Source organism: Mya arenaria, chromosome 2 (assembly GCF_026914265.1).
Source record: "Mya arenaria isolate MELC-2E11 chromosome 2, ASM2691426v1".
In the NCBI taxonomy this organism is placed as follows: domain Eukaryota; kingdom Metazoa; phylum Mollusca; class Bivalvia; order Myida; family Myidae; genus Mya; species Mya arenaria.
The window spans coordinates 47,461,603-47,485,459 of record NC_069123.1 but is presented as its reverse complement, the minus strand read 5'-3'; the positions used below and the strand labels follow the sequence as shown (position 1 = coordinate 47,485,459).

General features: G+C 36.2%; 1 protein-coding gene across 19 annotated transcripts; it reads right to left on the bottom strand.

Moving 5' to 3' along the window:
- Window positions 1-315: 315 nt before the first annotated feature.
- On the bottom strand, window positions 316-19,281 carry LOC128204697 (polycystin-2-like). Of its 19 annotated transcripts, XM_052906136.1 has the most exons (18): window positions 18,765-19,281; window positions 15,657-15,770; window positions 15,130-15,257; window positions 14,592-14,848; window positions 14,154-14,378; window positions 13,531-13,693; window positions 13,127-13,363; window positions 12,753-12,934; window positions 12,114-12,333; window positions 11,724-11,857; window positions 11,417-11,534; window positions 11,130-11,271; window positions 10,756-10,940; window positions 9,830-10,000; window positions 6,347-6,397; window positions 4,381-4,396; window positions 3,951-3,967; window positions 316-2,981 (listed from the first exon to the last, which is right to left on the bottom strand). In XM_052906136.1, the coding sequence occupies exons 1-16, from the start codon at window positions 19,042-19,044 to the stop codon at window positions 4,382-4,384; spliced, it is 2,622 nt and encodes an 873-aa protein (XP_052762096.1). In that variant the 5' UTR covers window positions 19,045-19,281; the 3' UTR covers window positions 316-2,981; window positions 3,951-3,967; window position 4,381. The 19 variants fall into 19 exon arrangements, with proteins under 19 accessions (XP_052762096.1, XP_052762135.1, XP_052762076.1 ...); XM_052906175.1 differs by lacking the exons at window positions 4,381-4,396; window positions 6,347-6,397 and adding an exon at window positions 7,141-7,180; XM_052906116.1 differs by lacking the exons at window positions 3,951-3,967; window positions 4,381-4,396 and adding an exon at window positions 5,153-5,187.
- Window positions 19,282-23,857: the final 4,576 nt, after the last annotated feature.

Here is a 23,857-nt window from a genome sequence, read left to right as displayed (position 1 = left end):
TTATGATGGGTCTTGACTTGGAAAATAATCAAAATAATGTTGCAGTCCACTCAATAACTTTTAAGCATTTCTTATCCATTCTATACCAAACCTTCTAACAATGTTTATGGGCATAACATCTTCACCAAGTTTGAATACCAGCAAGATCACACAAACCAATCTGGAGTTATGTCCCTTGAATCATCAAAATTCCCACAACTTGCCAGATAAACTTCCTATCTAGGACAATCACCAGTTATTCTCTATGTTATGGGCATGATATCTTAAGGCAGAGGGCACTATTCAACAAATTAAAAAAGAAACAAAAAACACATCTTGAGAGTTCTAAACTGATTTATTAACTTAGATCAAGTTGTATTACGTCCACCAAACAACTAAAACAATAACATCTGATGTTGTAACTAGAAATTTACCAGTAAAATACTAGCATAAAGCATGGTTTTATGATTTCAATGTTCTGTTTTAGACATTACTTGATTTTACTAAAATTACTTATGTTCCAAAATAAGTTTTTGATTATTTAGTAGTAATTAAAATATTGCAAAATATGACCCAAAATTGTTTTTGATCTTCAATATTTCACAGAAATATTACAGTCCTTCCATCTGTCATTTTAAGGCAGAAATGGACAGTACATTGTACATGTTTTTGTTTGTTTTTTACAACTTCAGACGTTTCAACAGTTTTTAACTTGAACAATAATATCTAAATAACAATAACTGTATTTCTAAAATCCAATTGATAAAATGAGTACATCTTTGCCAAAGCTTTTGTGTAAGAAAATATACATCTTTAACATACATAATAAATTATTTAAGTAACAAAATGCATGCAATTTCTATCATAAAATGGCAGGACAGTTACTATAAATGTTCAAAGGTGGACGGGATCTTGGACGGATATAAATCGGTGTACGTGCAATTGTGGTGGTGAAAAGTTTGGTGAAGAAAGGCACGTCTTTAGCACTAGATTGTGTAAAAGTTGGTTCATAAAAGATGGCGGCAGTTTCACAAAAATACAAAAAAGATATTACTCTAATACTTACTAAACATTACACACAAGCATGGTATAAATTCTTATTGTTGGAATTTCATTTTCTCAATACTTATGTTGATATATACTTTTTGGGAAAATTGATCTGTTAAAAATTGTTTTAGAGCTATATACCAACTTGCACTTGTATAAAACATTATTTTGCATATATAATGACTTTATTGAGATAATTACAAACGTTTTGGTTAAAAAATCAATAAAACAAATAAAATGCCAAGAATTTGTTTTTTCTTTTTGACTTATAGACTGGATTTATGATAGTGTACCCAGTCGAGTAAATACTGGTGAATTTTTGAGAAACTGCGGACTAGCGATCTTATAGTTTGATGTCATCCTTGATTTTACTTTTGTAGATGATACTAACCTTTGCTCAACAAAGGTTGAAGTTTTCCTAAGAAAGACAGAGAAATTCAGAAAATAGAGTATGAAAATATTTCAATTTGATTTCATATTACTTTTCACATCATAATTTAAAATCTTATACTTACAATTCCTTACAATCAGTAACACATCAATAGTTTGGTCTTTGTAAAATTGTGCTGTTGTGAAAAGTGTATTGTACAATAGCGGTGTTTTGATTTCAGCAGTTGAAATTTCACATCACAGATATCTTTCATTGCAAGATGGCACTGTTAAAAGTTGGTACCTGGAAAACCACACATCATTCAGGGATAGATGTTTTAGTTAAATTTAATCACAGCTGGATTGTTATAAATAAAGTAATAAAGAGAAAACGGAAAATCTACCGGGAAATCTACGAGGGTCATAGGTAATCCTGTCCATAAATGCCATGACTTTGATTAAATAAGGACCAAAATATACATTATAAAAGCCAAATAAACATCTTAAACATGATTTTTGTTCCTTAAGCTATAATAATATAAGTACCGTACAACAAAACATAAAATGAGACATAAACAACACATGGCCATAGTACAAGTAAAAAAGACTGCTGTTAATATTTTTCTGAAATGATACAAGAACAAAGTAAACCAAATTTCAAGAAATACAATTCCAGATCTTAACATAAAATAAAAATATAATATAACAAATAAACAGAAACATGTAAAAGAAAAATTTCAAAATATCACAAAAATAAAATTATTGTTTAAAAGATTGGGACGGATTAGATTTCCTGATGCACTATTGTAGTCACCCAACTTTGTTTTGGGGACAGGGTTACATATCACTATTGACTAGCAAATACAGACACAAAACACATATATGTCACCTTTTCAGCAGTAACTTGCAGAATGATCTTGTTGCTCCACAAAAAAATAGTACTTAGTTCGTAAGTTTTAGGAAGTTGTTTTGGTGGCCACCACATCAGTTAGAGTATGGCAAAATATCTTAATATTAAGAATTTCATTAAAACATAAAATGAGTGTGACAAATAACTTCCAAAATCAAATAAGCATTGCCTAAACTGACCATCAAAAATTCAAGTTGCAAAAAAGATAGTAAATCTACTTATTATTACGAAATCGAAAAAGCTGTTTTATTCATAAGATACGTACATACAGATAAGATGACTTCCATGTTACATTACTTCAAGCGTAAAGTTCAATGAATAAGAATCTTAGAATTTTTTATTTTACTAAAAACATTTCTTTTCAAATCATTGCCATAATTGCTTGTTAGCAATTACTGCTGGAAAGGTAACAACAGATATAGATCTAAAACCAGGAATGATCGCAGTATCTCAAAAGTCCCTTGGTCGTTGGCACTCCGACGTCGTAGTTTTCACAACCTCTTTTTCATTGCAAGTTTTTCTACGATTTACATGTATTATCGCAGTGTTTAACGTTTATTTGTTTGAAGATGGATTGTATGATAATTGAATACTGTTAAAAGTTTATGTTTATAAGGAGCATTGTTCACATCGATTTTTAGCAGTGGCTGGTGAAAACTCCGCTGTCAAAGATATCCTGAAAAAACAAGAACAACAGTTAGCAACGTCCATTTCTGAATCATTTTATTGAAATAATGGTATATTCAATTAATAATTACCCTACATAATTATAATCACTGTTTAAATCAAGTTACTGCATGTACAGATGCTTTTTTTTTCAAGAAAAAACAATATCATATAATAATTCATATTATTCTTCTCTTTCAAATTTAGTTGAAATCCAAGCTGTCATATAAACTATCGTTTTTTAAATTATTTCTATTAGTAGGTATCAACCAAAATATACAACATATTTAAAAATGAAAATAAAGTAAATAAAAAATAATACAAAATAATATTCCCATTCACATATTGAATACTGTGATCACAAAATAACTCTTTATTCAGTCGTCAAATTTAGACTTTTGGATGTTAGTGGTTGGCATCAACATTTTTCAACATGCCTCGCTATTAAAAACAAAGAATTTGAGCAAGCCCGTAAAGCATTTTACCAGTGCAGGGCTTTGTGGCTTGCGCTTATTTTGAACACTGTAGTTGAAAATATAAATGTCTGCATTTAAAAATAATTTTAAGATACAAAATTGTATCAAATATTTAAACCTATATGTCTTGTAAATAAATGAAACATATGGAATCTCAATTTGGATGCTTTTCAAAACATGCAGTAAACACACATTTTTTACTTGGATTCACTAGAGAATGGTATTTATTTCATCTGCAAAGCTGGGCAAGAAATAAACCGAACATAAGGGGCAAGGAACAAACTCTCTGAGAAACTTAATATGAACAGTCTGTGATAACAAGAACAACAGGAGAAATACAGTCACAGAAATGAATAAAATAATAAACTCCATGAATTATATTTCAAAGAAAATCTCGAAAGCATAAGTAGGTGAATACTGGAATTCACAGTGTGCGCAAATGTTATGTAATGACAACAACAAAGGGAGATAAATGAACAACCATGCAAACAAGGGAGGATTACCGTTACACGTCTGAAGTCTGTATGGGAGAGAATAACACACAATATTAACTATAGATAACTCATTTACATAAAACTGTACAAACATTGACTTAGTTAGTTTATTCTTATTTCATTTAGGCTTATAGTGACAAAGTTAATAGCTAATGGAATCGCTCTCAGGTATATACAAGTACATGAGAAAATGCTCTGGATGAGGCTCTCTGATGAAAGGTGGAACTGATATCACAAGATCACTCCCCCACTGCCAGTAACCCTGTCCATTGACTAAGTTTATATATTGTTGTGTAACAAACATTATAGCATACAAATATTATAGCGTTGATCGAGTGTACTAGGTTCTGGCATGAATATGAATCTAGTTTCATCGCTAAGCTGAACCATAACACCCCACTCACCTCATCACACAATCTACACACAAACAGCCTCTTACCCTAGAAGTGTATGAACTGAAAATGTATTATAGATATAGCCTTAAATGAACAGTAGTGATTAAACCGATTATTGTAAAACACCTATGGTATACCAGGATTGAGAAGGAATAATTTCCGACAACTGACCTTAAAACTTCCACTTTGGGAGAGGTGTAGAGGAGTTAAAACTGTGCAGAGGGGTACATGTAAAAAGATGCTGGGTGATAAATGTCTATGTATGGTGTTCAACACATCCAAACCACTGGTGCATGGGAATAACGACATATTTCCCTATCATCACCCACCCAGTCCAGTCCCACTTCAAATCTACATCCCATAACCCTCCCCCTACCAAGGTATAGACTGCCCCCTATATAAGTTAGTTGTTACAAGCTACAACACTGTCATCATCAACCTTCAACTGTTCATCTACTGCTCCGTAGCCTATTCCCTAACCTATGGTGACTAAAGCGAAACCATGTTTACCCTATTCCACATTTTTCTCCTCATTATTGGAATTGGAAAATATGGCTGCAAAATGGGAAACAGAGTTAAGTGTACTAATATTTTCACTGACAGAAATACATATTAGGGTCACATATTTAACAACATGCCAATATTCACAAATAACAATGTTAAAATGCTCTTAGCAGTGTTACACCTAGTACAGTGAGTTTAGTTCTTGTAAAACTTCAGTAATGTTACATACAAATCACACACATTGGCGCCATCTTTCACCCACATGCAGTAACAGGTGTTTACTATGGTTATGTATGTTGTACATTGATCTACCTTTACTTATGTCTTTGGGCAACAAACTTTCGCTCCTTTAAAGTGAAACAATTTGTCATGTCAACAAATGAAAATTCAAACATTTACAAATCATTCTCGTTAGACATTCTACATCTATAAAGATGGTGAATTTTGATTAACACTTGATCCTTTAATGTATAACCATCTAAATAACAAACTTGTTAGTTGATAAAAGACAAAATAAATGCTATTAAAATCTAGTTACACGATAAATATTCTGGAAAATACAAATCATGCTAAATATTTTCCCAATACAAAAAAAAGTTTAAACTAAATTTGAATACTTAAAAGGCAAGTGGCTATCATATACTGGTACACGTCAGGGCATCATTCTAGATAAGCTGACAGTAGCACAAATGAATAAGAAAACTGCAGGTCAAATTTATACATAACAGTGAGCTTACAAGATCTCCACAAACATCTCCTAAATTGTTCTAAAACTGTCAGGAATTTGTCAGGAATATGAAAAGATACTACTAACACAGTTGAAGATATTTAAGGAGTTGTCATGAAGTCTAAGAATGGCGCAAAAACAGGACAGTCATGTGACATAAATCTTTTTTTTTCTCATGCTATTCACTACCTGAGTACAGGGTATATGGAAATGTTTGCTTTGTATACAACACCCAATTCAAGTACTTTTGCTTTAGAAATAATCTCTATAATCTCTTAAACAAAATATATGTGGTTAGCAAAACATATTCCTATTAGACATATCAAACTTAAAGTCTTGTTGATGAATGCCTTTGCAAAACTTACTTGTATATTTTCTAAATATGTTACTCAAACTTCTTTCAGACCCTCTAAGGTGTAGCACTAAGTTGTCAGTATTTTTATTCCATAAGCTTTCAGGCCCTTTTAGTTAATGAATGGAGGACATTGAGCGAGAGAGAGCGAGAATTTTGCTTCTTCATTCAATTTCACATAGAACATTCTTGCATTAATACCTCGATTTACAAAAAAAGCCTTAGTATTACACAGTATATTTGATAGCCAGCTTGTTTCTTGGAGGTTTATGATGTTACATTCAAGCAAGACTTGAGTAGATGTATGTTCTCAAAACTGAGGCTCAAAGTTTTTATAGATTTGTTTTACAAGAACATGCCAATGTTTGTCTGCTTGAGCCTCAGTTAGTGAACCAGTCTATTGTCAACAGCAAACAGCTCAGCTTACATTCTGGTCACCGTGATCATAAAGAAACGGCATCTGAAGGTCAACTCTCGGCTGTACATAACATTGAAAACAAATCTACTGTAATTTTACAGTCAGCTAACATACAATGTACATCTACTACAGTTTACAATGATAGATGCTGTATATCAATAAAAAGCAAACGTTAGTACAGAAATAATAATCTGAAAATAAGCAAAGCCATGAAGGGAAAAAAAGTATAAATAATGATTGTTGGTGTAGTTGCAGGGTATTACAAAATGGGGCCTGCAAAATAACATGCTGCGTATAATCAAAGAGGTTTGAAACATGGCTACCTGGGATGCCTCATATCAAACCATCAAGAACAAGTGTGGATCCAACTCATACATTATAACTATTCTCTTCACCAGCTATTTAATACTAATGAATTTTAGCTTAATTTCGAAAAAGTCATAAGCTGTTATGAATCACTCTCAGTCTCCTTGGTAGAAACCAGTACTGGTGTCTGTTTGAGGGGCCAAGGTAATGCTTCCCTGGTTCGGCTTCAACCCTGCTGGACCACTTGGGTGAGAGACAGATGCCACTTATTGACTTAACCAGTCTCACTATACTCTTACAATTGAAACCTTCTGACAGCAATAAGCTAGTTAAGTGTTGGTAGCATTTAGACTTGTTAGAAACCTTAATAGACTTTTAGACATAACTCTAGATATAATGTATAAAGTGGAAGCACAATGTTCTCTTAACAACATAGTGAGTACATAGTGTATACACATAATGGTGTGATATGATGAGAGAATGAAGTGGTTAATTACCAGGAGATGCTGGTTATCATGCATCAGATCCGGGGTGAACCTGAAAAGTAGACCCGCTCCCATAAATGTCTCGTATCTTAACACCTAAACCTACCAACTTACAACTGAAGTAAAAAAATTGAATGGTAAATAAACAAGTACCATTCTACATAGAAACTGACCAAGTCAGAAAGTTTGCAGTCAGAGACACCCAATCAGTAATTGCCAAACACCTCCAGCTAACCTAAAAATAAGAACCCGACCAAATTCTACCGCCCAAATAGAATACCATAGATGCTCAGTGCATACGCTTCACTCAAGTTGTGCAGCATCAGTTGAGCCCTGCCTGCCGTGTGCCTTTCTCCCCAGCCCAAGAGAGTGGTCAGTGATGAATCCAGGGCTACTGTGATCATTACTGGTCAGTTTGTCAGTATGGGTAGCAACAAGGTGATTGGGGGATATAAGGACACTTGGAGGTGGATTTCTGTGACTCTGACTCTTTTGAAACCGTTTGACCTCACTCTTTGTTACCACAGCTTTCGGTATAAGCTTTGGGGTTGTTATGTTCGAGGCAGTGGTAACCTCAGAGTGGTTCATGCAATAAGGGCTTGAGTCTGTATAGAGTTCACCTTTCACCATAGGTCTCCTACGAGATGCTATGCTGTATGAGTCTCCCTGATGGGCTGTGATGTTTGGTAAACTCATAGAAGTTTCATTTTCAGGAGGGGCCTTCTTCAATTTTCCTTCCTTTGCCTGCTTACTCAGTGTACCCACAGAAATCTTCTGCCCCATTGGTGTGATCACTGGCAGGGGTCTGGGTTTCCTATCATCATTGGTGTCTATGGCCTCATATTTAGTGGTTGTTACCTGTGAGGGATGTGACCTTTCCCTGGAGGATGAATGCATAGGGGTCTCTTTAATGACAGACAAAGTGGTCTGTAACCCATCTTTAGAAGCAGAACGCAGAGGATTGTTTATCGTTGAAGACTTAATGGGGCCAAGCATTTCTTTTGACTGAGGAGAGTAAACAGTTGCTCTGTTAGTTGACAATGAAAGATTATCATTTGTTACCCCTTTAACTGACCTTTTACCCTGATTGTCTTTTATATGGGCAGGAGTTTTATCACCAGCGGACAAGCTTTCTGTGGACTGAGATGAGACCGGGTTGTCTTCCAAGGAAAGGGTGTTCTGCCCATAGATGACAGCAGGTTTTGTTTGATTTACCTCAAGGGGAGGTTTTGTATCTGTGATTACAGGCATTTCAGACAACACAGAGGCAGTAAGCAGACCAACTGGCTTAGCTTCTATCTCTTCCTTACATGGGAAAACTGGCCTAATACCAGACCTTAGACCTGCCACCATTGGCCCTGTAGTAACTGCAAGCGTGTCAACAGGATTAGAATCAGACAACTCACAGGTCTCCTTCTGTAAAAGCTTTTGATTATGCTTTGTTTGCAGTTTTAAGTCTTGTTTTGTAACAGAAATGGTGTTTACTTCAGCCTTTGGTGAAGTTGACTTCAAATTACCTTCATTCATGCTAATGGGTTTTTCTGTCACTGTTGAAGTAACAACTTGACACACACTGTTAGTATGTGACTCTAGACTGATAGGAATAGTAGAAAAATCAATTGTTGATCCAGTAGCAGTAGATTTTATTTCAGGGATTAAATTAACTTCATTATTTGGCCTGGTGTTGAGATCTTGCTGACTAATATCAAGTTTCTTACTTTTCTCATCACTTTGAGATGGAGACCTACCAATATCATGAAGGGAACAGTGATCTCCCATGGGTGACAGGGTCAATGTAAGGCCACCTACTGGACTTTTACATTGAGAGTAGCTATTGGAGGGAATACCAGGCAAGATGGGGGTTATAGGTCTTGGATCTTTGTGTTTTCCACAGCCCACAAGATCCCCAGCCGGGGCTGTTCTAGGCCTAGTGGATGGGGGGAGGTTCGAAAGGGGTTGACCGTTACACTGGCGCCTGGCGTCTACAATGAGGGATCCTGACCTGGGGGGTCTGGTGGGTGCAGAAAGGATGTCAAGAGGAATGGGGGATGTTGGGCTGTCTGAGGCCAGGAGTAAGGTTTCGGGGCTAGATACAGAAGTTCCAGATCCACCACTGCCACATGTGCTTGCTATGTCAGACTCAGCTTCTGAGTGTAAGTCAGAGTCCGCCTCTGAGTGCATGTCAGACTCCACCTCTGAGTGCATGTCAGACTCCACCTCTGAGTGTGTGTCACAGTCAGTGTTATGGCTCTCTACCTTGACATCTTTGGCCGAGAGCTTTTTGTGTAACCTATCCTGCTTATTGGCAGTTTTGGGTCTGGCCTTCTGAAGGGCTTCAGGACAGTCAGAGCCAACCTGACCCCCGGCTTGGTCTTGCTGAACCATGATCACCCCCTCTGGAGCTTCAAACAGCTTTCCTAGTAAATTTTCTGTGGGCTGTTGTCTTTTCTGAAGCTGTTAATCATCAACACAAATGTGATAGAAACAATACACAAACGATCTTTTGTGTAAGTGATGATAATATATAATGGTGTTTTCAATTGTATAAATCTGAATAACATGATGCAAGATTGACTGTGAAAAGAATACAATGAATGGTGTAACATCTAACAGAATAACAATCATCAGGTATAAAAGCCATGGTTGAACTCTGACTAGATACTAGCTATTGTGGGTTAGTGTAATATTTGGCAATACATACTGCGTTTCCCCCATTGCGGGAGCGTGCTCCGCCCCGCCCGGAACTACTGGGTGAGGCCCCACGCCCACTGGGCTGGGGTGTGATAGAAGACTCACTATCCCATCTCTCCAACTCCTCCCGAACAAGCCGCTCCATCTGTTCTCGTTTCACTTCGTCACTTGTCCCATCCGACTGAAAGTGCCACGTTAATGTTAGACAACCACACAGGGATTAGGCTGGGTAAAACTGCAGGATACCTTGGTTGATTAAACAATAGCAGTATCCCTTCAATCCCCTGAACCCTCCCCCATCCCATCCCACATGTTACAACCCTCCCGTTGTGAAATGATGTTAGGCTGGAAATGTTACCATGTTGAGTGTTAGACAAACACACACCTGTTTCCTCTTTAGCCATGCATTAGGCCTGTTAACCAAATAGTTATATATAGTTTAACCATCGCTTTATTCTACTTTAGCTAACTTACACTCATTTCTTTTTGGTTGTGGCAGGACTTGGTTTCTAAGAATAATCATAAACAATAGTGTTCATTAGCACAACTTCCTAAACCATATCCTTCAAATATTCATATTTTTCCTACTTAATACTTCTAAATTTATCCCAACAGCTTAATAATTAGTTACAAAATTATTTCAAATATCACAAGAGAAATCAAGGGAATCACACAGTGACATTAGGGCGAAGTCAAGTGGGTTTTTCCATCCTTACCTCCCTCGCAAAATGTGGATGCTTACTCTACAATATACCCACATACATGTACATACATACTCAGAAAATATTATATCATTAGTAAAAATGTTTGACAGTTAATACGCTCAAAGAATTTAAAATTGAAAAACAAATATCTATATTACTTGTCAAAGTTTGAGTACAATACTCTTCTTTGAGTTATATAAGCTTATAAAAGTAAGAATTAGTTATAAATTACCTCTGTTATACTGTCTAAAATTTTGCCCATTGTTTCTCTGCGTTTTAATTTTGCTTTTTCCATGGCTTCTAATTTTACAAGTACTGCGTCTATCTTTGATACAATACTGCCAATAGAGTGTTCCATTCTGTCAACACGCCGAGATAGCACTGTGAATTCTTCGTACTGTACTCCTTGTGCTGGGCCTGCAATAAATTGTAAAGGTGATAAGAAATTATCATTAAAGATTAATAAATGTCAATGTTTTTAAAAAAAAAAAAATTTGCAAGAACAAAAAATGTAAAAATCAGTCATAATAGACATTGAGCACTAAGAAGCCAATGTATTGTTTATTTCAAATTAAGGTTTAAATGCTCTTTCCTTGCTTCACTCACCTGATCTAGAAGATTTGGTTCTGCTTTCATCATCATCGCTATCGTCGCCACTGTCGTCGTTGGAGGATACTCGGCTGGTGGAACGTCTGTTGGCACTCTCAGGTCGCTGCATCATATCGTCATACTCCTTGTTGAGGGCAGCCTGCCATGTTACAAAAACCTCGTATAAAGATCAGGCCAAACACCACAGAATACAATCCCTTGCAATTACAGTTAGTTAACATCGTAAGAAATTGATAATGGACCTAGTGTTTTAAGTCATGTTTTGATGCACACGTCTATCTTACCTTTTGGGCATCGAGGTCAGTAAGCATTCTGTTTTGTTCATCTTGACTGAGGATGCGGTCCCCATCGATGTCATACCTGGCAAACAGAGCCTCGATCTCAGCATCAGCGTAGCCACGTCTGCAATGTAACCAGAGCTTATTTTCTGTTTGATAGAGTAAATTATTATCCTGAGGCTGAAATATTTACCACTATGAAAAACAAAATCATATTTTTGATTGTATCTTTATCATGATTTTGATCTATTTTTAGATCCCATTATTTTTCTGCCAAATGACACTCTCCAGCTATATCAGGTATGGTACTAACGTTTTCAGGTCCTGTCTCCACTCATCAAAGTCAACCTGCTTGTCGTTGTTGATATCGGCAGTCTGAAGAGCCTTCTGGATGTCAACAATCTTGTCATGCTTGAAGTTCATCTTGGTCAGCATCTTCTCATAGCCCTGCAGCAGAAACATCAGATGCAGTCACATGTAAATTCATGTGCAAGAATTCTTGAAATTCCCACTTCTTAGCTTCAAATGTACAGACAAAACCTATATGTTTGAAGAAATGATGGGTTCATTCAAATAGTGAATCATATTTTTCCCCTTCATTTATGATTTCATTGATATCAAATTCTTTGGACAGAATAAGTTACTAGGGTATAACTGTTCATGCTTATACTGATACATTTCTGACTACTAGTAGGATACTTACTCTCTTAAAGTAGTCCGTCATCTCAAACTCATTCTTCTGGTTGGCCATGTCTCCCTTCACCTCGGAGTAGGTGTCATTGATGATGGCCAGGAACATGTTGATCAGGACGAAGAACACAAAGAAGACAAAGAGCATGAAGAAGATGGGCCCGAGAATCCTGTGGGCGGCCTCCAGCTGGTCAAAGTCAAAGTCTCCAAGGATGATCCGGAACAGTGTGAAACTGAAACGCAGGGTACATTCATGTTATAGTGGTTGGTGTTCTTTATATTTAATAGTGTGATTTCAATAACTCCATTTATCATACAGACTTGAGATGGTTTTGTGAAGTGGTTAATCCTGTCAACCTAAGGCTTTTCTCTGAAAATGCCATTTCAAGTGATTTTAACTCATCTTGGTCTTAAAAATCAAAGAAAAGACTGATATGTATCTAATATTTGAGAAACAGGATCTAATTTCTTGAAAGTTATTAAGTCCTTTAAAACAGGACCAGGCTAAGCTGACCATTGATGTTTTGGTAAAATTTGTAGAGTTGTAAATCTCCTCAAAATTTCCTCAAATCAAGTTAAAGTAATAAACTAAGCTAAATGAAATAAGATACTTAACGACACAGAGACATGTCAACTGTAGGCATGGACTTACAAGGAGTTCTGAAAGTTGCTGAAGTCCTTGACCTGTGTCCCGAACAACAGGTATCCCAGCTGGGTGAAGGCCAGGAAGATGATGAAGAACATCACAGCAAACCCTGCCAGGTCCTTGGCGCACTTGCCCAGGGTGGACGAGAGCTGGGTCATCGTCTTGTTGAAGCTGATGTACTTGAAGATCTGGAAACCACATTATTGTACTTGAATCTCATAACAAGAATGGAATAAACAAGCTCTGCAATGAACGATATTTTTAGGGAAGCCATTTTACACAATGGCATGTAAAGGCATTATATTCTTCTTGAATCTCATCTTTCACCAGCACATACTCTCCCATAACCTAAATACAACTGGCACAGAAGGCATACATACCTTGATCCAAGCCAAGAAGACGGCAATGGCGATGGCATTGTCAAACTGTTCCTGTCCATAGCTGAGGAATTCAAAGTTAGCATACTGGTCTGGCTTGTTGAGGAGGTCCTGCAGTAGCTCATCCACCTTGAGGGTGCGGTAGACGTTGAAGCTCACACACATGATCATGATGATGATCACCAGGATGTCAAGGATGTTCCACACACTCTTGAAGTACGAACACTTGTGCTTCTTGATCTGAAATATAGAAGAACATGTCAAATCAAACAAGCATTTATGTAAGTCAGGGTGCATATTATTTCCATTGGTATTTTTTACCATTTTTTTTTAGTTTAAAAACAAACACAATCAAACTTGTCAATCAAGCAAACTTCATGATTCTACTACATAAATAAACCTTTTACCTCAATAGCCTCTTCCACCATGTAGTAGAAGATGAAAAGACAGAGGATGAACTCGCAGGCCATGATGAAGTAGTCATACACTGTCACATAGCGGATCAGCTTCACTGTCCGCATCGTCGCATGTGGGATCGCTCCTCCAGTTGGCGGGAACTCAACTGTCAGTCTGGGTAAATTGAAAATAGTAATGACTACCCTAACATGCCGCCATTGACATAGGATGTTATTGACTCTGGCAATTATTGAAATAAAAATCATGTCAAGAAAAGAAAATCTTAAAAGTTGTGGAAGTAGTAGCTCAACAAACTGACCAACTGGCTGTATTGTGACTCTATTAAACCAGACTAAAATATTTTCTGTGGAAGCATTTAATGAAAAGAAGAATGACCATTCTTTTGTAAAATCTTGAATTGCACAGAAGAATAATCATACCAATGACAGAATACTATTTGTAGTCAAGATTTTTAGTTTTAAGTCTGATCATTCATAAATCAAATTAATAAGAAAACTTTAAAATAAAAGAAAAAATAGTCTGAAATTAAAATTATCTAGTACAAAATCTAAATTATTATATCATTCCTGACTTAAATATGTTGTGTTGTATATAATGAATACCCACAGCATACCTGACAACACAGAAGAGATTGATGTTGGCATTGTACACGGTAAAGTCAATAAAGAGAACACGAGTTCCCCGGCGGATCCAGCGCTTCTCAAACAAGTACTCGATGATGTCCTCCGACTCAGTTTTGTTGTTGGTGAGGTCTTGCACATACCCTGCACCACTGTATGTCGTTATCTGACCCCAGTGGCTTGACCCATCCAGCTCGTCTTGTGACTGGTAGTGCCAACTGGAAGGGAACAAGTCTCCTTAATGATATCCTCTATGTACATTTAAGATAACGTCATTCTCATCTATGGAAATATGATAATGAAACAAATATCCACTTCTATTAAAATTAGCTCAATGGATATTTTTTATTATACATTTAGTACCATTCGCAGTTATTTATGTAAAAGTCCTAGTTTATGTTCAGTACATGATGTGTAGTAGTGATATTTACGCAGTGTGGTTGTCCTTTTCTCCAAAGGAGTCCTTGTTCTCCAGGCTCTCTGAGTAAGACTCAAAGCACTCTCGGATCACGTCTTTGAAGTCATCATGCACGACACAGGAGTTGCTGTGGACCTGGAGCGTTCGGAGGCGAGGAACACCAAGGAGCTTGTTCTCGTAGTAGATGTAGCCAAGCTGGTCTTCAGGAACGGTTACGTTGTTGTACCATGTCTCCCAGTACAGTCCCTTGATGAGGGGTCCCTTTGCAAACTGGAACATTGCCATCAACATATGACATTAACTCTTATTAATATTCCGATATACAAGCAAAATAATTTAAAAAAAATACCAAAGATACTAAGGAACATAACAATGTATAGTGGTTTTGTACCATCTTGCATTAACCCTGAGCAATATTATAACTAATCACGAGAAAGAAGATGTCATTGATTTACATTTGTGCAAGAAAGTGCTTTCAAGGGAAAAGTAAACATTTCACAAAGTTTTCCTCATAGTATAAAGTTTCCCTATGCTAAAAGAATAGTGTAAACCTTCCAGTAGTCCTCCACGCTAGTGATGGTTTTGAAGGTACCGCCGCCAGAGTGGGTCGTTTCCAGGAACAGGTCGCTCATCACCTTAGTGTAGTAGTACATTGTTGTACTTGTCATACCGAATGTCACTGAAGGGAGACATGCATTTGTCTTAGTCAGATATGGTTTGATGCAAGAACAATTAATCAGATTTACAAAATAGTTATGTACAAGCTGATTAAAAGACGAAATCACTAGATTGATAATGTTTAAATGATAATGTTAATCTAAATTATATACGGATCCCTTGCAATGTAATCTGATACTTTTTTCTTGGTTGTTTTTTTATATAAAAATTGCAGTTATACCAAATAAACATCATTGTTGTTGTTGTTGTTGAACTTGCAGTTATACCAAATAAACATCATTGTTGTTGTTGTTGAACCAAACCTAAAGAATGTAGGTTATGTTTGTAGATGCAAGCAAGAACAGTTAAACCTTATTTTCAAACCTTTGCAATGTGACACAATTTCTGCCACTTCACTCACCAATACATAGGATGACGAGGAACACGATGTAGATGATGAGTTCGCGGAGTGTCGTCTTCACATGCAGCTCTCGGTCGCCCTTCACATCCTCGGTCTGCCGTGTCGCCCATAGCGCTGAAACACAAACACATCCATGAATACATGCATACTCAATGTCAACATGTAACACATTATAGGGATGAAATAACAAAGAAGCCCAAGTTTACATGTATATACACTTTGTTAACATGTAGCACACATTACATTATATACAAAGATGTTTTAAATGAACACCGAATATATAGTACAATAACATTAAAGTACCATTCCCTGTTCTCAATGAGATCTATCATTAATAATTAAACATAATTCCACTGGGCTGCTTCAAATTTAAAATCTATAAATAACTGATACTGGTAGTCTAAATAATAAATGAAAATAAAAGATTTGAACAATTCGAATGTGAAACGTGCAAAGAAGGATTTATCTTCTATGCATGTATATATATATATATATATATATATGTAAAACTGTAGCTTAATTTTAAATAAAATGCATGACTGTGTAAAGCTTACTTTTTAAAAAAGACATTTTGTTGGTGTTAAGATATTAAATTTTATTGTGACAACTTCACACCTTGGAAGCTTTTCACACTGGTTTCCAGTCTTAATCATCATGAATCCAAATGATTCATGCATGTACATTTATCTATTGTTTAAAAATAGAAGTCAATTTAAGTGTCTTGTATCAATGAATATGAAGAATAATAGGATGTTAAAAATGTGTGGTTCAAGTATTGGTACTAAGTATTAGATGTAATTATTACAGTAATTTTGTGATCTAACAAGATATGTCTAGTGTCCTGACTGTCAGGGTGCTATCAGGAGCTGTTGACATAATAGGCCAAACATAAGTCCTATACAAAGCCTGACCGACAGTGTACCTTGGCTTGGTTCTTTATCCCTATTTGATCAAGGTAAAATCAATATGGCACATTACCAACTACCCAATACAATACATTTCTAAATCAGTATTTACATTTAAAGTGGGCCACAAGTTTCAACTTTGAAACAATTTCTGAAAGAATTTAAATGCATACTTTGCACATACATTTCATAACATAATATTCATATCCTCCAAAATTGTTTTTTTTATTAAATACCACATGCACAGTTGCCTGGTGGTAATCGAGCTGAACAATAAAACTCACATTTCAATCATGACAATGAAAAAGCATTGGACAAATATTTTAAGATTTTCAAAAAAAACAAATAAATAAAAGTTGTAAGATTATTTCACTGTAATTGCTATCCACACAGCATATCACAGTTCCAGTAATATTGTGATAAAATACATGTTCAACAGATCAGGAATGTTCATTGATCTGAAATAATGATAATAACGGTCACTCAATAGGCCTTAAGATTCTTCAGACTGTCAACTTATTTCTTGGCCAAATACCTAACCAGCTTACGGAACCTAATTCTTTTGTTTTAATAATTTCTTGCCAAGAATCAGTCAATCAATAGAGATATAAAGCCTGTTTTCAATACAATAAAGGTTTAATAAAAATAGAAATAAATCAATGTATTGGAACCAGGGCTTTGTTAGAACTCTTGTCACAGACCAGAAAGCTGGTGACAAATCAATAGTTTTCTTATTAAAATTCCACCTATGGGACTGAATAAACAATCAAGCCATTCTGGAATCATTGGCAGGTCTTGGAAGTCAAATAGGACCACAGAACTCAGCCATAATATTTCCCTGCATTATTGATGAACAGTTTTTATTCAGAGGCTGATCAATTTAGTGACGCAAATACTGATCACAATTTCTATGCACTCTTTCCTGGAATTTTAACACTAAGTGCCCCTTTGATAATTTTACATATTTATTATTTATTCACTCTCTTTCTAGAACCTTTGCTCCCTCCAATCACTATGGCCTTTCTTTGCTCTCTCCTATAGGGATGGCCTAATCTTCAATGTTCAAGTGAAGATACATGTACTGACTTAATTAAATTTAATTGTTCAATTAGATATAAATCATAAAAACATGTAGACTAGAAATAGTATCTAAAAAGCAGATAATTGTTTAATGTATTCAATGTATTGTAATAATACCTTATAGGCTAATACTTACATATACTCTTTGAACGCAATGGATCAGAAAAAGTACCAAAACGAATACCATTAAAAGCCTATAAGAACAATATATATTTCCTACAAAGTTAATTTCTAAAATCCCATTTTCTATCAATTATTTGGAATAAACTGATAAATAAAATATGTAATGATAACATTTTTTTCAATTAAGCTAAGATATTTTAACATGGTTTGATCCTCACAATACCAGACAGTCTTTTTGACAATTTTACAACTAATAGTTATGTGGGCAGATCTAAAATGAAGAAATAATACCCAAAATGAAGAAATAATACCAAGTGAAAACATCGAAAAGAGGCAGTTATAAAATTCAAATTCAAAATACCCCTAGTACAATAAATTTTCAAACTAGTGAAAGAAGACAATTTATAAAAACACATACATCTTATGCCACTGCCAATAGTTCCCATACAAGATTGCCTCTGTCTAACATCATTCATTTATAGTGTAAACTGTAAAGACTGCAATATATGTGTGTATTTAATTCAAAATTTATTCCTAAAATCCCTTTTTATCAATTATTTGGAATAAACAGACAAAACTGATATTTAATGGCACAATAATTTGATAAACTTAGGCATAAAAAAGCATGTTGACATACAACAGCATTAAAAAAAAAAAAAACAAGAGCAAACAATAGTATTTTAAGTTTTTTCTTAAAAAGGAAGCCACATAGGGAAATATGGAAATAATTTGAAAATTATGTATCCCAGAAAACTATTTTCTGTTAGATTTATGCTTTGAAATTATTGATTTCAGGTAGAAATGTTTTTTATGCTAATAAAAGAAAGAGATCTTTGACAAGGTTTGATCCTCATACTCACAGACCTTCTTATGTAAAATGTTACCATTGATATTTAAGTTAGCAAAACAAAAATGATAGAAATGATGCCAAAAATAGCCAGTTATAAAATTCAAACTATTTAAAATAAGTGAAAAAAAGAAAACTTAGAAAAACACATACATCTTATGCCACTGCCAATCTTTCCAAGACAAGACTGGGATGACTTCTTCTTGGACCCATTCTTTGCAACTGCTGAGCTTCTTCCAGCTGACTTGCCCTTGTCACCGTTGGAATAGATGTGATCATCTTCCATGGCCGTCGGACTCAGATCAGCGTCGTCTCTTATACCTTCCTGACCAAAATCAAACTGATTATCTGGCCTTGCATGGCCATAATCTGAACCCCAAGCGTGTCTTGAAGACGCACTTGAAGGCCGTGCCGACTTCGCACTGCCTGACATTGTTTACTATCTCTCAAGACTCAAACTGGACCAAGGTTCTGCAACTTTTTCGGTCGCCTGTAACTTCAAGATTTCACAAATCTAATTTTCAGTTAAATTGAAAGTAATTCCCGCAGCCGTCTGTTATGAAATGTAGCTTCAGACCTCTTATATATCACCTGGCTATCGATTAAAATTGATCGGGACTTAAGCAGTTGACATTTCCTTTGCGATTCCAATGAATGACGTTTATCGCTTACATCCATTCATCGTCGCAGAAGAGAGAAATACGCTTGCATCGGATGATCTAAATCCTATTATTAAAGAAAACTATTGGTATAAAAACAAATAATTCGAACAGGAAACCAAATATACTACCCTAAGAACTATTATTTGGCTATTATTTCGTTTTACCATAATTTATTATAAATTAAAACAATGATACGAGCGATTCACTTCATTTGCATAAATGGTTAACCTACACTATATAAAATACCAAAATAATAACTTGATTCAGCGTTGTTGTAAATACGAAAGCTTGATGAAGTAATTATTGTGCGCATAAACTTTGTTTTCGCCATGCTTGATGACTTATTGATAAGGCATTGGAGTACATATTATATTTTAATGAATTACGGATGCAAAGTCCCTTCAACCAGTAAATGCAATTGAAGTAACTCCAGCAGCAGAAGAGAAAGGTGAAATATCATTCATTGATGGGTATCCGGTGCTTAATTAATTTGTAGCATTGAATTGTATTTTATAAAACAAATCTTATTCCAAACCATGCTTGTTGTTTTGATATTTTCGCCAGATTTGCATAAATGCATTTGTTGTTTTACCTACATCATCAGCTAGTGTATGACTGAGGCTACTACAGTATAGTCAGTTTTACATGGTAAAGTCGATCATGTATTTTTCGAATGCCAGTCTTTATCTTATTAAATTAGTACGATGATATCTATTACACCTGCATTTTACCTTTGATGGTGTTTGTTCTTAATAACTAAATAAGGATATGCTAAAATAACTTATATTTTTTCAATGTTCTTGTCCTTCTGAGTCGGCGTTCGCCCACAATTCGGCGGAGGATATAAATCTTGCGTTACTTTCTGTGGCCGGAACTGACAAAATGTTGACTATTTGTTTTTGGTACTCCTGTAAATGGCGATATCACTACCGACTTCAAAGAAAAGAACCGTAACCAAACGAGGCTTTGCCACGAAACTTACGAAAATACAATAATTATGTGTGACGAAAACCCGATCGCAAAAGACAATTAGGCCAATTTCTCAGAACTTTGTTAAAGTTAAAAACGTTGTTATCGTCATCGTTCATTATGTAGTTTTGTTAAATCTGTATTGCTCTGAACGTTTCACATGTATAAGCGTATCGGATCCGCAGTATTCCTGACAACATTTGAGACAACCAGTTTAGACTATCTATTGATCCGATGTTCAGCCGAAAGCACTGTATGGTTGTTAAATATGAATTCACGATTCACAAGCCATGATAAATAAGCTAAAAATCTCGCATTCATTCTGCCTCAAAATGCATATCATCAGTTTTTAACCAGTAAATGCTATTTCGGCATCGCATAAAATGGTTCCAACATAGTTCATTATTAATTGATGTTCAAAAGTCACTGTTTTTCGGACAGCTGACTAATTTACCGACCCAAAACATAGCTAAGGATATATCACCACATTCATTATCTATCTTTTAATGCACAGATATGTATCGTCTCCTTAAAAAATATGGACTCAAATAATACCATAATATATGTAGAAACTAGTGTATTTTCTTCAAAATGTGTTGACCAATGACAAGTGCATTTTTGATAATTTCATGAGCACAGGAACAGTACATGTACACGTACCATCAGGAAACCCATTCAGAAGGTAAACTGTTCTTGGGTATGGACGCTGTCTAGACGATACCCCCAAATAAAGCAACTTTGTAGCTAATTGTCGAAAAAAAAATGGAGATATCTTTCAAAACCATATAAACACAAGTGTCTCAAAATTAATATGGTTAGATAAACGTTAACATGCCGGTACATTTGATAAACTTCTTGTCACGGGAATGAAATTGAACCTTAAAGTCTGTGGTGCTGAATCATCCTCGGCACCCAGCGTATTCATAACTTAAACAATATGATTGGGTGCCGAGGATGTAATCGAACGTCAAGGGATCAATAGTTTTATACTTATGATGAACCTTTTGTAGTAAAAGACCAATATTGTTTTATTTTACAGTTGACAACAAAATAATAAGATAAGATATGACAACATTATCATATGAAAACCTTAATGCAGTGGCGTTTCTCGAGAGACGTAGTACATTGACTTCAAATAAATGCGCGTCATGACGTTGACGTTTGTAAATACGCACGCACTATTTTTGTTTGGTGAAGTGTATTATACATAAGTTACACTGAAAATGGACCAAAAATTGTAGAATATCATGACCTTTGCGTAAGGGAAATAAAGCGATTTGCTGTGATAAAATTGTCATCAAAGTTTTCCCCCTTGATATTTGAAAAGAAACAGCGCTACAGAATATAATTCAGTTATTTTCCTTGCCATGTGTTTCATGGGAACATTTTTAATTCTATGACTAATACTTTATTAATGTGAAATCGGTTTAGTAACATAATAATTACCCCTAAAGTGTTGAGAAAACAATTTCAGTCTACAACTGGGACAGTCTTTTATTACTGGACTTGATCATAAATTGAATAATCCACTGCATGGAATCGCTGGTGCCTGTATATCTAAGCATATTTATCAGTATTATATTAAATGCATACTACTAGTATATCAGGGCTTTACTTGCCCATTACAATGTTTCCTTTTCCTACATTAATACCAAATAATTGTTTTGCATTATGTTTGCATAGTTCTACCTCATTGCTTCACAACTGCTTTTCATTTACCCATTTGCATTATAACACCTGCCACTTCATAAACCAACATCTTTCATTCTATCTCAGATTTTTTTTGCATTCCTACAGCTTATGTTATTGCATATCAACTTGTCCGTATTGACCCATAGCATTGCCAACTAGTTTACATTGTGGCACCTAGTTTCCACTGTCTCACGTCTTTGCATTGTCCAACCTCTATGCTATAGAACAGGTTTGCCTTCTCCCACCTCACTGTCCTAGAACAGGTATGCCTTGTCCAGAATGTTTGCCTCAGAACAGGTTTGACTCGTCACACCTCATTGCCTTAGAACTAGTTTCCACTGTCTCACATCTTTGTCTTGTTTAACCTCACTGCCTTAGGATATAACAGGTTTGCCTTATCCCACCTCATTGCCTTAGAACTAGTTTCCACTGTCTCACGTCTTTGCATTGTCCAACCTTATTACCTCAGAACAGGTTTGCCTTGTCCCACCTCATTGCCTCGGATATACAGGTTTGCCTTGTCCCACCTCATTGCCTCGGATATACAGGTTTGCCTTGTCCCACCTCATTGCCTCGGATATACAGGTTTGCCTTGTCCCACCTCATTGCCTCGGATATACAGGTTTGCCTTGTCCCACCTCATTGCCTCGGATATACAGGTTTGCCTTGTCCCACCTCATTGCCTCGGATATACAGGTTTGCCTTGTCCCACCTCATTGCCTCGGATATACAGGTTTGCCTTGTCCCACCTCATTGCAACAGAACAGGTTAGCCCAGCCTACCTCATTGCCCTAGAACAGGTTTGCCACGTCCCACCTCATTGCCTCGGGATAGTACAGGTTTGCCATGTACCACATCATTACCACAGGATTTAACAGGTTTGCCGCGTCCCACCTCATTGTCACAGAACAGGGTTGTCGTGTCCCACATCATTGCCTAGTAACAGGTTTGCCGCGCCCCACCTCATTGTCCCAGAACAGGGTTGCCGCGTCCCACATCATTGCCTTAGAACAGGTTTGCCGTGTCCCACCTCATTGTTCCAGAACAGGGTTGCCTTGTCCCACCGCATTGCCTCAGTATATTACAGGTTTGCCGTGTCTCACCTCATTGCCTCCGGATAATACAGGTTTGCCTTGTACCACATCATTGCCACAGGATTTAACAGGTTTGTCGTGTCCTACCTCATTGCCCAAGAACAGGGTTGCCGTGTCCCACCTCATTGCCCCAGAACAGATTTGTCGTGCCCCACCTCATTGTCCCAGATCAGGGTTGCCGTGCCCGACCTCATTGTTCCAGAACAGGTTTGCCGTGCCCCACCTCATTGCCTAAGAATATTACAGGTTTGCCGTGTCCCACCGCATTGCCTCAGAATATTACAGGTTTGCCGTGTCCCACCGCATTGCCTCAGGATATTACAGGTTTGCCGCCCCCCTCCTCATTGTCCAAAAACAGGGTTGCCGTGTCCCACACCATTGCCTGAGAACATGTTTGCCTTGTCCCAATGTATTACCTAAGAAATGATTCGCCTTGTCCAAAATAATTGCCCAAGAACTAATGTCCATCAGATCCGATGCACATACTTTGCTTATTTACGAATAGAAGTACATCCTGCAATAATTGGCCTTTGAAAAGGAATTAAAGAAACAGCTAATATAAACTTTATGAAAGAGTAAATGTTTATAAATGTGGTCAACATCAAAGTTCTCGAGTTCTCCACAGAACGCGTTATTTTGGTAGTTTACTCTATGTTTCATAGTAAGCTGCAAGTATATATGTACGTAACAGACATGATGCTTGCTTTGATCTTTGCTCCTTGTGCTTTTTCACAATATGACAGTGGGATTCCACTGCTTAACAGAAGATTGTAAATTCTGTTGATTGATACAATATGACAGAGATAAATCCGCTGCTGGACATAATATG

Coding starts and splice junctions, on each gene's coding strand:
- LOC128204697 (XM_052906100.1), bottom strand. CDS start 19,044: ATGTCAGGCAGTGCGAAGTCGGCACGGCCTTCAAGTGCGTCTTCAAGA. Junction 13,694..14,153: donor AATCTCTTCTGTGTTGTCAG/GTATGCTGTGGG, acceptor CAATTTACCCAG/ACTGACAGTTGAGTTCCCGC. Junction 12,334..12,752: donor AGCAACTTTCAGAACTCCTT/GTAAGTCCATGC, acceptor CCTGCGTTTCAG/TTTCACACTGTTCCGGATCA.